The following is a 17,567-nucleotide window of genomic DNA, read 5'->3' as shown; positions in this document are numbered from 1 at the left end:
TCTATTTTCTGTAAAGACCAGAATTGGTGTTAATTCTTCTTTGGTAAGAATTCTTCAGTGAAACCATCTGGGTCTGGAATTTCTTTTTTGGAATTTCCTTAATAGGTTTAGGCTTATCCAAATAAATAATCCATTTTATATTGGGTGAGTTGTGGAAGTTTTTCAAGAAATGGGTGCATTTCATCTAGGTTGTCAAATTTATGTGTGTAGATAGCTGACTCAGCTGGTTAGGGCACGGTATACACCAAAGGTTCAGATCCTCATACCAGTCACTGCAAAACAAACAAATGTGTGTGTGTGTGTGTGTGTGTGTGTGTGTGTGTGTGTGTGTTTGATATTTGTAGTTGTTAGTAGTAATCCTTTATTATCCTTTTCATGTCTGCAGTCTGTAGTGATATCCTGTTTTATTCTCCAGGTTGGTTGTCTTTTTTTGTCAGTCTTGCCAGAGGTTTATCAAATTTAATCTTTCCAAAGAACCAGTTCTTTGTTTCTTCAACATTATTGTTTTTGTTTCAACTTTATTGACTTTTTTCCTACATTTCCTTCCTTCTGCTTGCTTTTTGTTCTTCTTTCTCAATGTATTTGAAGAGAGCTTAAAGTATTAAGACTTCCTCTTTTCTAAAGTTTGCATTTAGTGCTATAAATTTCTCTTTTAGCAATTCTTTAGCCATGTCCTGCCAACATTGATTTTTTTTTTTTTCATTTTCTTTTAGCTCACTGTTTTGTTTTTTTTTACATTTACCTTGAGGCCTCTTCTTTGACTCATTGATTATTTAAAAGTGTGTTGTTTAGTTTCATGTGTTTGAAGATTTTCCTGTTATCTTTCTGCTAATGATTCCTAGTTTGATTACACTGTGAACAGAGAATGGTCTATGATTTCAATTCTTTTAAATTTGTTGAGTTTTGTTTTAAGGTCCATGATGTGATTTATATTTGTATGTTGTGTTAGCAATTGAAAAGCATATGTATTTTGCTGTTGTTGGATAACTTATCCTATAAATGTCAATCAGATCTTACTGGCTGATAGTGGTGTTGAGTTCTTCTATACTCTTGATGATTTTGTTTAGTTCTCCTATCCATTGTTGAAAAGTGGGTACTGTAGTCCCCAACTATAGTTGTGGATTTATTTCTCCACAGTTCCATCATTTTTTTGCTTCACATATTTTGCAGCTATGTTGTTTCATGCATACATATTTAGGATTCCTATGTCTTCTTGATGAATTGACCTTTTTATCATTATATAATTTCCCTCCTTGGTATGTTTCTTTGCTCTGAGATTTACTTTATCTGATATTAATATAGCCTACTCCTGCTTTCTTTTGATTAATGTTTACTTGGTATATATTTTTCATACTTTTTCTTTCAGCCTACCGATAGTTATGTTTGAAGTTAGTTTCTTGTAGTCAGCATATAGTTTGGTCACGTTTCTTAATCCATTCTGCCATTTGATTATTTACATTTAACATAATTATTATATCTTAGTACATTTTAAAATTTTATTTTGGTTCTGTGTTTTGTTCTTTTTCCTATTCTGGGTTCTTTGAACATTTTTTAGAATTCGATTTTCATTTATCTATAGTGTTTTTGAGTGTATCTCTTTATATAGTTTTTTCAGTAGTTGTACTAAATATTACATTATATATTCATAACTTATTGCAGTCTACTACTGTCATTTTATCAGATTGGGTGAAATGAAGAAAATTTACACTCCTACATGCTCCACTTCTTTACTCTTCCCTGCTTACAATTTTTAAAAATATTTCCTCCAGATACATTTAGAATCACTTTAGGCAGTGTTATAATTTTTGCTTCAACTATCAAACATAATTTTCTCAAAATGAGAAGGAAAACTACTTACCCACATTTTTGTTTACCATATTTTTTCCTTCTTCCTGATGTTCCAACTTTCCTTCTTTTATCATATCTTTCTGTTTAAAGAACTTCCTTTAATCATTTTTTGGTCTCCCTGAACCTATCCTGCCCATTTCTCTGAGACCAACTGGTGGCCCAAAAAGACTACCTCAAAATACAGAAGCAAATGCCACCCCAAAAGTAGGGTCAGAACTAAGAGAATTACTCTTTTCAAACACAGAGGGCTGTAAGGAAAGAGCACTGCAATTTATCAGTGAGATGATGGGGGTGGGAAAGGTATGACGGAGAGCTGGGGATGTCTTAACTTTTGAGATCACCATTTGTGGGAGAGTTATTATGAGGGTGGAGATGGAATAAAGCACAAAAAATCAACGGTCAAGAAAAGAGGGCAGAGAGAGATGAAGAACATACACAACTGCCCTTTCTCCTGAAGTACTCCACAAATAATGTTTTTTCCCTCAACCCTCTTCAAGTTCTAGCCTAAAATACTGTCAACTTTAGGTTCGCAAACATGTGAGAATGAGTCTCTCAACCTAATATCTACAAAATTCATGTCAGCAAGATCAGAAAGAAAATACTGATGTGGCCATGCTATTACAAGCCATTGCCATAAAATCATCTTACCTGACCACCCCCCACCCCCAGGAACTCCCCATAGAAGAGGAAGCTGGGAGAGAAACACCTTTCCTTAAGCCTTAGATGGGCAATGGCAGGGTCTCCAATTTCCAATTTCTGCCTCTCCTTTAAGCATCCTGGTTCTCATAATCCCTTAGCACCCACCTCTTCTCTACCATTACTCCACCCCTTTCTCCTTATAAGAATGAGAAAAGATTGAGGACTGTTATTCCAGGGTCATGTTTAAAATGTTGTATTTCCCTTTTCAACAGCCACAAAGCAATAAGGGAAAATGTTGACCTCAAGTTTGAGAGTTCTCTAAGTGGTTAGAAACTCTTTCCAGATCCATGACATCCACAAGCTTAAGAAAAAGAATGAGCACATAATGATTTAATTGGCTTTTTCTTTTAATCAAAAACATACTTTGTTACAGAGTTCTCAAGAAAGATTCAACTATTTTTTTAGCCACAGACTTCAACCAGGCAAAAGTATACAGAAAGCCACAAAGGGACTACTGGAGCAATCAGCTGACCAGTTTTCCCAAAAGCAGAAGCTAAGAGTGGCTCTTCTTTGAGTTTTGGCAGAGCTGCATTCCTCTGACTTCAGGGGAGGAAACAGAGTTGGGAAATATGATCACCAAATCTGTCCACAACCCCCTAGTCACTTCTTCCAAACTGGACTTTGCAGCCCACCAGGTTTTCATCATCTACAAGCATTCATACTTTTCCCTTAAGTCACATGTCCAATGCATTGAACAGAACTCAATACTTGGAGGAAGTTTGCCAACTCCATATTTAGCCTTTTAATCAATCCAAGCCCATGAGTCCTTCTATCAATGACAAGCAACCTTAGCAACAGCAGCTGATTTCATCCCTTCCTCTCCAGCTACCACAGAGCTGGCCTCTACCAGGACTCCCCAACCCCCCACCCTCAACCCACCCCCAAGGAAGGCTCCCTAGGTCCTTGAAAAAGCCAAGTTCATTAATTATACTCATCCAAGGGTAGACTGGAAGAGAACTCTGAAAGGAATGATCCAGACAAAAGTCATCTAATCAAAATGTATCTAAAAAGAGCCAAGAATACAGTGAATAATCAGCTACCAATATTGTTTTGAGTCATACAAACCATTTTAATTGATACAGTTCAGAGGAATTTCTGTTTTGAGCACAGAAGAGTTAAGAAAGCAAAGGCCCAAAGTAATGACCTTTAATAGAATTAGACATTAACAACAGGTTTTTAATCCATTTTAGCTAAAAAAAAAAAAAAAAAAAATTACCAGCACACAGCATTTAGGAGGTTGGTATCACATATATACCATCTTGGAAGCTAGAAAGTCATGACTCAAAAAAAAAGCCTTAATGAACTTTAAACAGAGATGATGGAGAAATAAAATGAAGGCTTCCCCCCCCCCCATTTTTTTCTTTTTTCTTTTTTTGTAAAGTGTTTATTGCAGCTCCTAAGATGATGCTAGGCCTTTGGTTAAAACTAAGTCTTAAGGAAATATTATGTAACTTCTTGTCCATAGGAGAACAGTAATAAAATATCAAGCCTAGTCTCATTTGAATAACATCGAAATAAGTAAAAAAAAAAAACAAAGAACAAACAAAAAAAAAAAAAACCAACCTCAAACAGCAGAGCAAAGGTAAGGAAAAATCCAAAACTGCTGCAAGGTAGGCAAGGTCACTTAGAATTTCAGAGCTGGAATAACTAATCTAGTCCAACTCCCTCATTTTACAGATGAGGCAACTGAGGCCCAGAGAAGGTAAATGACTTGCCCAAGGTCATATATCAAATTAGGGGCAGAGTACAAACTAGAGAGTGCAAGTGGCCCAACCCAGAGCCATTCATTTCAGGTTGAACAAGAACACTGGCCCTGGACCTATTGAGAAAGCATCTTAAATAAACTGTGTGAAAAATATTCACATCAACTGAGAGAAATGATTGTCTTCACAGAAGTTTTCTCTTCAGGTCTTCCTATATTTAAAAAAAAAAAAAGGAAAAAAGCTTCATTCATTCATTCAAGTCTGATGTGAAAACCACTGAAAACATCAGAAATTACTTTAGCTACTCCTTGGGGCAGGATATTAACACTCTCAATTTTCATAAAGGCACCTATAGGTCAAAAATATCTGTAGAGGAAGAAGATCAGAAGGTAGGGCTTAAAAGGGGACACCAAAACAAAACAAAAATGACCCTCTCATTTTCCAAGGTTTGTTTTGTTGTACTGTGTTGTGTTGTTTGTTGGTGTCCTTTAGGCAATGGTACTGCCCCTGTCTACTGATACTAATTTAGTAACCCTTGTAACCCCACTTTTTGTATGAGCAGCATTCAAGTGGATATAATGAAACCTTTCAAAAACATTACTCTAAGTGGGAAAATATGAATATAACTCACTTCTCTCTACCTCAACTACCTGAAACTCAGCAAGCATCAGGAAGCACTCTAAGTAGTCAAACCAATGCCAAATGACAATATACTGAAGTCTTTTTCAACACTATACAAGGAAGTGTCTTGGGTCCTGTCCCAGAATTTGTGTTTCAAAGAAAGTTCTATTAAGTTTGGTTACCTGGTTTCCTTGCCCAAGCAATGAATTGGAAACGGAAGAAGAAAATACTAAGGAGAGGCACACTAACAACCACACATGAAGTGATAGCTGTCAGAAAGGGAAAAGACAATGAGGGGAGAGGGGGGTTAAAAAAAAAAAAAAAAGACCAAGAATTCAAAACCATAGCCATCTGAGACCAATTAGTAAAGGCAAAACAGTCTTGCCTGTCTTGGAAGCCCCTGAGGTCCACAAAGACAGCTAAGCACAAAAAGAAATGTTATATCCAGTATACTCTCTGATATGCATATTAAATAACTCCATCAAAAAAATGACTAAAATAAAAAAGTTTTGCTGCTTAAATAAGGCATATTTGGATTATGTGGAAAATTTCATTCCACAGTGATACCAAATAAACAAGATAAAACAACCTAGTAGCACTGGGACAAGTGCTAGGGAGAAAGCTGGGCCTAGGATGCTGCTATGAGTAAGGCCACTGATTTTTTACATCTTTCCTGGCATATTAGAAGAAAAAAATTACCTATTATCGGGGGGGGGGGGGGAGAAAAGCTTGCACAAAAATCTCATAGCATATTCTCTATAATCTTGCAAAGGCAGATTTAGGAGATTATTTACAGATAATTATCTGCAACAACATACGTCTACCTTTAGAAAAAAAAATAAAGCATTTCTTCATCTAAAGTGTTACCTTCTAGTCTCAGCCAAGCCCCACTTATAAGAGTTGTTAACTGACATTTCAAGTAACTGCTTTCATATACTCATGTACCTCAGGAATCTAAATTCACCATTTTCCTAATCTGCTCTCACTAAATAAAATACCAATAAAATGACAATGATGAAGCAAGCAAACTACTGAAACTAACACCACAAATAACTCTGCCCTACTCAGAGAATAAAACTGCTTCTTTCAAAGGCTCTCAAAAGGGGTGTGAACTAATCCAACTTTGCATAAAATAGCTAGTAAGTAACTATTAACCAGTTACCACCAGAAAAATCTTACCATTTATTCCTTAACCTCCACAGATAATTAAGGAGTATTATGGAAAAATATATAATTTTCCTTCCCCAGATAACTACAGTCAAAAAGATACCTGCAACTCACCTTCTTATAATTAGCAATAAACTTTTAAGATAGTAAGATATTTATTATCTGGAAGACAGGACATTTTGCCTTCAAAATTTCTACTACAAATACTCCCCCTTTACACATCACACCCTTCCCCACAAAAACGGATTTTTAACTTTGAAATACAACACAGCTAACGTGGTGTTCAGTCTACTTGGATGCTTCAAGTACAGATTATCCTTAAGACAGACCATGCAACTTGTAAACCTGTACTGTTTACAGGAGAAATGAGATAGGCAATCTATTTAGCGGTTAGGGCAATACAGATGAGCTGTGTTTCTGGTAAAGCAAGGGTATATGGCAGTGATTTATTATCATACCAGGGACAATAAACTATAAAAAACAAGATAAACTATATCCCACGAAAGAATCTACTCCCCGGAAAATAAAGGCAACACCATTAAGGATTTCCTTTGATAATGCACTGAAAGGCACTGGACAAAAATGGAATGGGTCTCATACTGTAAGTAATTGGTTCACCTCTCATTCAGTTTTCACTAAAATTCAATAGCTTGAGAGTCTTTAAGATATGAATTAGCTAGAGAAATCCCACCCAGAATAATATCCTCATAGTAATCAGATTCTGAGAACTGCAGAAATTATTTTACCCTTAAAGCAGACATAAAATTTTAAAACTAGTAAGAGTCTTTCATCTTACTAATCAAAGATGACCACCTCTAAGTAACAGAAATACAGTTTCAACAACCAAGCTCTCAGGATAACATACTAGATGTTTTCTCAAAAGCACATGACTGACTCGAAGTACAAATATAAGTAATAACTACAAGTTCTTCTATATTTTATGGCTTTTAGTAGAAAGAAACCAAGACAAGTGGCTTGGCTCCAAAGAGATACTTCTTAGCAAATATTTTCCACATACTCTCTCCAGATGGTTAAACATGAAAACCTTACCTAAAGTAGAAAAGGAGGCAACGTTATATCAATGCATGGTTAAGGTTTTAATCAAATCATCTGGATTTTTTAAAAAATCTATTATTCAAAAACTCTCACTCCTATTCCTCATTCACAATAAAATGGACCTAAAAACAATTTCTAGAGAAGTATCTTTTTATAAATCTGCCAATAAAACTTAAATCATTAAACTTTTACAGATGAAAATGAGATCTTTACCAAAAATATTTGTAAGTACTCAAGAGCACAAATGAGTTGGTAGAGAAGTTATTTAAAAGTCAAAAGACATGTAGCTTAGATCAAGATCAATGTTTAAATCCTAACAGTAAGCAAACTCAGTGGTTTCTAGAATGGTCTTACTAAGAAAACCTTTGGAGCAAGGCAATAATAAGACTTGTTCATTTCAGTTAATAAAAGGAGGACTATCATGCATTAAGTGTTTCTATAGCTCAAATGTATAACACACCGTAAAGAATTTTATTAAACTTATAAAGGCCCTCCAAGCAAAAAGTAAAAGCATCTGAAAGATAATCCTTGATTTTATTTCACACTATTTATCCTGTAGATAATCTATTTATCTTATAGACACTCAGGCCTATTTTTGCTATAGTAAAATAAAAGTTAAAAAAAATAACCAACTTTACACATGATACATCATGTCCATATGGAAGTCCTGGTAGAATGTGAAGGAAAAACCAAAGCTGCCCAATAGAACTGGCTGCTGCCTGTCATTTAATAGAAGGTGTCTTGCCACTGAGATTGGACTCAAAAGTGCAATGGATAAAAATCTTAAAAATCAAATCTAGAATTCAACTTTGTATGTCGAGATTCAGTTTTATTTATGCTACTAGCTACGTAAAATGCATACATATTGTGTCTGTGGTACAGTCAACACATCTGCAACTTTTCTACTTAAATTCTCTATACAAAGTCACTGCCAATTGATACGATATCATTGATGGCAAAGGGCTTAGAATAACCAAAAGGTATAAAAAAGTTTGCAGTCTTGCCCCAAGATACAAAAACTGAATTTTAAATGATGTCATAACATACACGATTTAAACAGTATTATGAAAAAAAAAGTCACACTTCAAATCAGGTACAAAAATATCCAAACTACCTATTATGAACTATAATGTTTCCATTATTTTGCACAGTATTTAACATAGAATTTAGCAGTTTCCAAAATACTTATTATTTAGTTTAAGCATTGCCACCTTTGCAGAAGTGATATTAGGTAGAGTGACACTGCTTTTAGTGTTTTTAAAAATACAAAACCTTTCCCTATGAATTAATAAAGGAAAAGAAATTCCTCTTCTAGGCTTAGTAACCAACCTTGAGCCTAGAAACAGAGAATACATCTACTGTTGTACAGGGCAATAGTATATTTGTTGATAAACAATCATCCAATAGGGACAACAAACGTAATTTTAAATGATATATCTTTGTCTGGTAATTTTAAGAAATTCTCAGTGTACACACAGATTAGTGTTTTGCCTTGGCAAAAATAAAACTGAAGTTGCAAGACAATCTGAATTGAAATCATCTTCACTAGTTTAACTTGCAAAAAGTATTTTGGATAAAAGGTTATAATACATACTACCTTGTTTTTTAAACACAGAGTAAAGTTGCTCCTGGTAAAATTAACTCACCCACATGGCACAATATTTTGGAATAAAGTATGTTCAACGATAACAACTTACACACAAAATGACAGGTGAATTAACTTTGAGAACTTCTTTGCCTTTAAAATCAGCAATATTAAATTTATGCTGTAGAACCACACACATATCAATGTTCTGCATATAAAAGGCTCTAAGACATTTTAAAGGACTAAATTTTCCAGCACTGGAATGATTCCTTCATACATAACTGGTGAAGATTTCATAAAAATGTGTTTTTCCTGATCTTCAAGCTCTGAGCCATGCTTGAAAAGTTCTAAATAGGGGGAAAAAATTGTTTTAATCCAGTTTCTGTCTGCTAGGAGCAAGGCAGCAAATACATTTTTCAACCCTTTATGAAAAGATAAAGCAGAACAAAAGTGAAATATATCTTCAGATTATAAACAGGATTGTATTTTATAGTCCACCATCCTGATAATGTTAAGGGCCCCAAGAGTTAAAGACCTCAGTCTAAAGGCTGTGGGTCTGCAATAGGCATGGTGTGAAGTACTTCATCTAGGAGCTGGAGGGCCCGGTGCAAATGAATCTCAATCCAGCAAGGCGTTTCTTTGATGCTCTGTCTTGGGTAATCCGGTCCCCAGCCTTTTACAAAACTCATCCTAAGGATGCATAAGCGACGAAGGTCATCAACACCGATTCCAGCAGCAGCAGACAGACCTAACAGAAAAGATTTGGAAAACATCAGAGGAACAGGGTGATTCTTCCCATCCTCCCTATGTTCTTACATTAACGAAGTAACCAACTTTCTTTAATTCATTCTCCTCAGCATGTAACTTCTGTCGTAAGGCCAAGAAGTTAACTATAGACCTAAACTTTATCAATAGGGACTGAAAACTTTTGGTTAAGGCAGTTTACATTCCACATGTGTCTTCTAGCTACTACCAATTATAAAGTAAATTACCACAATCCACCAACACCCCACCTATTTTTCCCTTTAGAAGTATTGGTGAAGGGATTAAAAAACTGAAAACTTTACTGTCTGTTTAAACAGCCTTGATTAGAGTAAGATATGACTAATAATGTGGCAGTTAAAATTCCTGGTTCCACTATGATTCTTGGCTGACCCAGATGATGTCTGTCTGTCACTTTCACAGTGTAACAGAGATAATACATAATTACTCAATGGGAGCAGTAGATGAGAGTAAGAAATTTAATAATAGTTCTGGATTCTTTAGTAGACACATGTCCTTAACATCAAAACTAACAAATTAATGGTTTAGATACCCAAATTTTAAAAAATCAAATTCTCTAAATGAATATGATTTATCTATCTCTAAATTATAAACTCCTGAACATAAGTCAGAATGGAGACTCTGCATCTAATTTTCCAGTCAGAACATACAGTCATAAAGTCAATCTGCATTCATCAATATTACAATGAAACTAATGGGAAGAATTTGCATGTACTGTAGAGAAACCTGCAGGGCCACTGCAGTTTTCTTAGCCAGTGTGATTTGCTTACCACACTGAAGAGGTTAAGAACAGGGGTTGAATGAATCACTAGTTATGCCTTCAGACGTGGAAGATGGGTGCCACGTGTTTCCATCATAAAAGTCTATAGTCAGGAGTTTAACTCTGCAGTAAAAAATTCCCCATCAGTGTGAAACCTGGCACACAATTCAAATTTACCCTAAAATTAAAAAAAAGTCTACAAGTTATCAAAATACCACCCTCACTTAGTTTTCTCTCCATGCTTAGCATACTTAAAAAAAATAAAAATGGAGAGGTGTCCAATTCTGAAATTGAAATTCGCTTTCCTTACTAGAATAAAGCCAAGCACTTTAGTAATTACAACCCACCCTGGCTGGTGAGGCAGGAATCTCAATAAGCATCGACAAAAAAAAGAGGAGATGGAACAATATAATAATAACCCTTTTCTCCTTTGTCCCATACTCTCTTTTTTGATATAAAAATAATCCAAACAGGGTCCTAGACAAAGGACAACTATCACAGAAAAATAGTTTTTACACACTAAAAATATTATCCCAGTAAAAAGAACTTTAATTTCTATTATTGCTTAAAGTAACTAATCAACTGTGTGAATCAAGATAAAATGCCACTATTACACTTTAAAAAAAAAAAAAAAAAAAAGCACACTTACTGATAGCTGGAGCTATTCCACCTACTGATCCTGGGCCAGGGATGTTTCCTGCCACGGCTGCTGCCTGGGCGGCGGCTGCAGCTTGTGCAGTGGCTGCCTGCTGCTGCATCTGTCGATGACACTGACGCAAATCAAAGACCTTAAAAAAAGGTGTAAGTTTAATGTTATGAGTCCATCAGGAAAGATTCCACACGTCAAAAACCAATGCGTAATTTATTTAAAACTCGTGGCTTCATTTTATCTCTCAAAGAAAAGAATTAATTAAAAATTTTATGGTCTTACGTAGATTGTAATTGTATAAAATTAGTTAGAAAAAGAGGCTTGGAACTCACCAAGAGGCACATTTCACTATCAGGACAGCTTTGGCTGCCACATGCCTCTGTATCCTTTACCTAGTTCACTGTGGGTCAGCTATTATTGTCCTTGTGAAAAGCCACTCATCTGTGTAAAATGAACAGTTAAGAAGTCATCCCCACCCTTTAATAACCAAATTGCTGAGTTTTCTTTAGGCTGAAGTTGATGGCTTTGGTCACCTGGCCAACTTCTCTTCTTACCATTCTTTATCATTCTTGCTATTTGGAGGAATGTAACAAATGGTATTGTCACTATATAAGGAAACATCTACATTTTTAGAGATGCATACTTTAGTACACAGGAGAAAAATATGATATGTAAGGCTTATTTTAAAATACTTAAGAGAAGAAACCAAAACAAAAAAGGATAGATCAAGCAAATACAAAATCTTAACAACTACTTAATCTGGGTGATGGGTATACAGGATTTCATTAAACTAATTTCTCTCTACTTTTCTGTGTGTTTGAAATATTCATAATTTTAAAAGAAAAAAAAAGACTAGCTTTGAATCCCATCACTGATACACGTTAATGACATAGGTTAAATTCCTCAACCTCTCTGGAGCCGCAATTTTCTTATTTATAAAATGGGAATGTTGTGTACATACTTTCGCAGGACTGTTGTAAACTTGGCATAGTATATAGTAAGGTGTCAATAAATGTTACTTATTACTTTGTTTCTGGTCTCCCCTGTAGCCATTTACTTTTCAGGATGAGCTCATAAGTAATTTCAGTGTTCTTTATCAACCAAGCCAAAGACTGACATAGTAAAGAAGGGGTTGCGACTTTTATTCTTATCCTCATACAAGTACTAGAATATTCTTTAACATTCTTTTCTGGGAAGAAAAGCATCTTCCTAAATCCGAACAAAGTATGTGCTGATGTTGGTTCTTTAGTTGTGACAGAAGTACCATACTACTGTAAGATCAAAAAATAGGGGAAAACTGGTGTGTTGTATATGGGAACTCTCTGGACTGTCTTTGCAATGTTTCTATAAATCTGAAACTATTCTAAAATAAAAAGTTTATTTAAAATAAAACAATAAAAATGCATCAATATTGGCTCATCAATTGTAACAAATGTAGCGCACTAATGTAAGATGTTAATTATAGGGAAAACTGGGGGGGGGCGGGGGGCGCCGAGGGTTGCGATCCGTTGCCGGTCACGAAAAAAGACAAAAAGACAAAAAATAAAAATAAAAAAAATAAAAATAAAATAATAAAGTCTCTTTCTTAAATATTAAAAAAAACTTTCCTAAAATAACATATTTTCATTTTTAAAAAAGCATTGGAAGATTTAAGCAGAAAGAGTGGTCACCTATAGCAGTTCTAGGAAAGGAGGACAGGGTAAATGCAAGGCTGCTCAATGTTGACTTTTTAAAAATCATTTTAATTTTTGAACCATGTGGCTACACTGCCTACTCAAAAAGTAAACTAAACACTTTTTAAAAAAGTCTTCTGGGGGCCGACCCGGTGGCGCACTGGATAGTGCGCCGCTTGGGAAGCGCAGCGGCGCTCCCGCCCGAGGGTTCGGATCCCACATACAGACCGGTTCCCGCTCACTGGCTGAGCGAGGCGCGGGAGCAACACCGAGGCTTGCAATCCTGTTGCCGGTCCCCGGTCCGGTACGGGGGCAACACTGAGGGTTGCGATCCGTTGCCGGACACGGAAAAAAGACAAAAGACAAAAAAAAAATAAAAAATAAAAAAAGTCTTCTGATATCCACATAACCCAAATATAAGAGGCATAATTATCCTTGAAAATAAAAGAGATCCAAGAATGCATACCTTACTACTTATGACAGGTCTGGAACCAAAACCATAAATTTTTAGATGCTTGAAAAAATTCTGATTGTCTTCAACCATGGTATTTACACAAACATAAAAACAAAAATAACAAACTCTCTCCAAATAGCAAATTACATTCCTATTTCTCTACTCAGTGTCTATCTTCTCAAAAAAGTCTTTCCCAATTAACACCAATGGAAAACAAAACTTAGGGCCGGCCCGGTGGCGCACTGCTGTAGTGCGCCGCTTGGGAAGCGTGGCGGCGCTCCCGCTGAGGGTTCGGATCCCACATATAGACCGGTTCCCGCTCACTGGCTGAGCGAGGCGCGGGGGCAACGCCGAGGGTTGCGATCCCGTTGCTGGTCCTGGTCCGGTACGGGGGCGACACTGAGGGTTGCGATCCGTTGCCGGACACGGAAAAAAAAGACAAAAAAAAAAAGAAAACAAAACTTAGACTACGCTATTCTTTGAAGAGATATGAACTTGTCAAATATATACGTCTGTATTACCTGGCCAAACTATTAAGTCCTAAAAGACTTCAGGATAGAAAGTATGACAAAGTCAGGGTCTGGAAATCAGAAATTCCATAATGCCCAGAACAGAAACAACTACTTTCTTAAAATTTCCCAAAAGTCCATTAGATTCTGAACTTTTCCACTGGTCTGTGACCTTCGAAAGGCATTATCTACCACAGCACAAAGCAGGGACTCAAATATTTAAAAAGCTCTATACCAACCTTTTTTTAAAAAAAGAAGGAAATTAATACATTTTACTTTTTAGAGCAGTTTTAGGCTCATCGCAAACTTGAGCAGCAAGTATAGAGTACCTGTCTCCACACACATACAAATCTCCACCCACTACTGACATCCCCACCACAGTGGTACATCTGTTACAACTGATGAACCTACACTGACACATCATTATCACCCAAAGTCTACAGTTTACATAGGGTTCGCTCCTGGTATTGTACATTCTATGGGTTTGGACAAATTTATGATGACCCGTATCCACCCACCATTGTAGTATATCATACAAAATAGTTTCACTACCCTAAAAATCCTGTTTATACATAGGGTTCGCTCCTGGTGTTGTACATTCTATGGGTTTGGACAAATTTATGATGACCCATATCCACCCACCATTGTAGTATATCATACAAAATAGTTTCACTACCCTAAAAATCCTGTTTACTGACTATTCATCCCTCCTCCCTACTAACCCCTGGCAACCACTCATCTTACTGTCTCCATAGTTTTGCCTTTTCCAAAATATCATATAGTTGGAATCATACAGTATATAGCCTTTTCAGATTGGCTTCTTTTGCTTAGTAATATGCATTTCAGTTTCCTCCATATCTTTTCACGCCTTAACAGCTCATCTCTTTTTAGCACTGTATAATATTCCGTTGTTTAATGTACCACAGTTTGTCTACTGAAGGACATCTTGGTCACTTTGAAGTTTTGGCAACTATGAAAAAGGTTGCTATAAACGTCTGTGTGTAGGTTTTTGTGAGGGCATAAGTTTTCAATTCATGTGAGTAAATGCCAAGGAATGCGACTGCTGGATAGTATGGTAATAGTACATTCAGTTTTGTAGGAAACTGCCAAACTGTCTCACAAAGTGGCTTTACCATTTTGCATTCCCACCAGCAATGAATGAGAGTTCCTATTGCTCCACATCCTTGACAGCATTTAGTATTGTCAGCATTTTAGATTTTGGCCATTCTATCTAACAGGTGTGCAGTGGTATCTCATTCTGGTTTTAATTTGCAATTTAAAACTTATGAATGGTTTATTTCTGGAATTTTCCATTTAATATTTTCTGACCATTGTTCACTGTGAGTAGCAAACCATGGAAAGCAAAATACGCATATAGGGGGATTACTGTACTTTTATCTGTTTCTGGCTAACAAGGCTCTTCTGAAGAACAGTAATATATCTGGTAAACAGAAATAATTCTTTACAAATCTTAGTTAATACGACAAAACAAGAAGTAGTTTTTTAACCCCCAATAACTTCTCCCACAAGGTATTTTATCTATTGTTCATGGCAAAAGTATGAGATCACTATAAAAATTTGTCCATGACAATGGTTTATCAAGTGATGACTTGTTTCATATTTGGGGGGCTTTTTAAGAGCTGTTTGTACCAAAATAGAGAAAAGTTATAATTATTTCACAATCTAAGAAATTACTTTAATTATGCAAGATTCCACATTATTTAAACTCAACTATTTTAAGTACAACTCCGTATCTGATAAGTTCATAAATACTATCTGGCACGATGTATATATTCAAGACCATAGTTCCCTGTTCATTCACTTCAAATTACACAAGCAATCCAGAACTTTCTAGTCAAGATGGATGAGTAATATTCATAATCACCTTCTCTCTCTGCTCTAAACACATCCAAAGAATAGGAAAACTAAAGACAGATATCCTCTCCAAGCCAATCATAAAATTCATATGGAAGTAAAAGGGGCTGGGAATAGCCAAAAGAAAAAACTCATACTTCCCAATTTTGAAACTTATTACCAAGCTACAGTAATCAAGACACAGTACTACTGGCATAAGGATAGACATATATAGATCAATGAAATAGACATGACAATCCAGAAATAAGCCTTTACATTTACAGTCAACTGATTTTTCAACAGGGGTGTCAAGTTGATTCAGTGGGGGAAAGAATAGTCTTCAAATGTTTGCTGAAACAACTGGATATTTGCATGCAAAAGAATAAAGTTGTAGCTCTTCCTTTCATCATACACAAGAATTAACTCAAAATGGATCACAAACCTGAATGTAAGAGTTAGAACTATAAAACCTTCAGAAGAAAACACTAGCGTAAATCTTAATTACCCTGGAAATGGTTTCTTAGATGTGACACCAAAAGCACAAGCAACGAAGATATAACAGATAAACTGGATCACATCAACAATTAAAAGCCACTATGCTACAAATCATCTATCAAGAAAGTGCAACACGACCAAAAGAATGGGAGAAAATATTTGCAAGTCATGTGTCTGATAAGGGGCTGGTACTCAGAATATACAGAGAACTCTTACAACTCAATAATAAAAATAACCCAATTTGAAAATGGGCAAAGAATCTGAACAGGCATTTCTCCAAAGAAGACATAGAAATGGCCAACAGAACACGAAGAAATGCTCAACATTATTACTCATTAGGGGAATATAAATCAAAACCACAATGACATACCACTTCATGTTTACTAGGATGGCTAAATCAAAAAGACAGATAAATAACAAGTGTAGATGAGAATGCAGAGAAATTGGAACCCTTCTACATTGCTGCTGGTAATGTGAAATAGCACAACCACTTTTGAAAACAATCTGGCAGTTCCTCAAAAGATTAAACATAGAGTTACCTTATGTTCCAGCTTTCCCACTCATAGGTATATATCCAAGAAAATGAAAACATGACCCCACAAAAACTTATATAAAAGTGCCATAGCAGCATTTTTCATAGTTGTAGGGGGGAAAAAAGTGGAAATAACCCATATGTTCATCAACTGATGATAAATAAATCCCACAGTAGAGAGCAGAGACTTAGAAGGTATTGGGGGTATCAAGAACATAAACAGAGGGTAGGGAACAGGAATTTGACTTCTTGGAGTAATATGGAAAGAGACAAAAGCCAGGCTCTGTGGTAGTTACAACTGGGCACCTGTCCATGAATCAAATACTGGTAAAATACTTCAACAGCCAATTCAGAAGTGCATGTAGGAATAAAACACTTGCCCATGGGAGAGGTAAGTATCAGAGAAACCTATGCAATAGGAATTAGGCCCTGAGCATTCCTGGGGATTGGAACTCAATTTCCTCAAAAGACAAAGTCCTCCTATCTGCTAAATATAAGATCTGGTTCTGAGATGTGAATCCAAGGTACCAGGCTAAGGCAAAATTGCTCTACAGGGAGAAGCAATAATAGGAAGAAAAAAATAAAAAATAAAATGAATTAATTCTCTCAAAACAAACTTGCCAACACATACAAAATGGACTACAAAGCATAAAAAGAAATCCAATGCCACTAGAAAATAATAATATCAAAGCACAAATAATCAAATAGAAAAATTCCTTGTGAAAAAATTGGAAAATGCATATAATCACGTCCCAAAGACAATTCCTGGTAAGACATTATACAAATCATTCTAGACTTATGGGTATATATAAAGAAATACAAATATCCATGATATTATTTAACAAAAATGGGATCATACTCTATGTCTTGTTTAATAACTAACTTTTCTGTACCATGACTATCCTATCAACAAATATAATCTCATATCTACTTTATTCCATTGTCCTAACATAAACTCTAACTGATGCTCTACTGTCAAACCTTTTAGCAGGAAATTACTGTGATTTTTGTTAAGTATAATAAACTGCATTGTGATGACATTTTTCAGAAGTCTATAAACTACTGATTTATACTGGAGTATTTTATGAGTGAATTAATACTATGCTTAGAACTGGTTTTAGGGCCGGCCCGGTGGCGCACTGGATAAGTGCGCCGCTTGGGAAGCGCGGCGGCGCTCCC

The 17,567-nt window shown here is 35.8% G+C and overlaps 1 protein-coding gene across 2 annotated transcripts in view; it reads right to left on the bottom strand.

Moving 5' to 3' along the window:
* Positions 1-2,876: 2,876 nt before the first annotated feature.
* The window catches only part of SMAD4 (SMAD family member 4), a 59,250-nt gene continuing 44,559 nt past the window's right edge, over positions 2,877-17,567 (bottom strand). The window contains exons 11-12 of one of the 2 annotated variants that reach the window (XM_008584337.1): positions 10,872-11,010; positions 2,877-9,427 (exon numbers count right to left, since the gene is read on the bottom strand). In XM_008584337.1, the coding sequence (XP_008582559.1) occupies positions 9,216-9,427; positions 10,872-11,010 (351 nt within the window). In that variant the 3' untranslated portion in view covers positions 2,877-9,215. Of the gene's footprint in view, positions 9,428-10,245; positions 10,346-10,871; positions 11,011-17,567 lie in introns of those variants that run through there. The other variant, XM_008584338.1, reaches the window with a different exon arrangement.

Source organism: Galeopterus variegatus, unplaced genomic scaffold, assembly GCF_000696425.1.
Source record: "Galeopterus variegatus unplaced genomic scaffold, G_variegatus-3.0.2 Scaffold3229, whole genome shotgun sequence".
In the NCBI taxonomy this organism is placed as follows: Eukaryota; Metazoa; Chordata; class Mammalia; order Dermoptera; family Cynocephalidae; genus Galeopterus; species Galeopterus variegatus.
The sequence above is the reverse complement of the archived record's forward strand: the minus strand, read 5'-3'. Positions and strand labels throughout refer to the sequence as shown.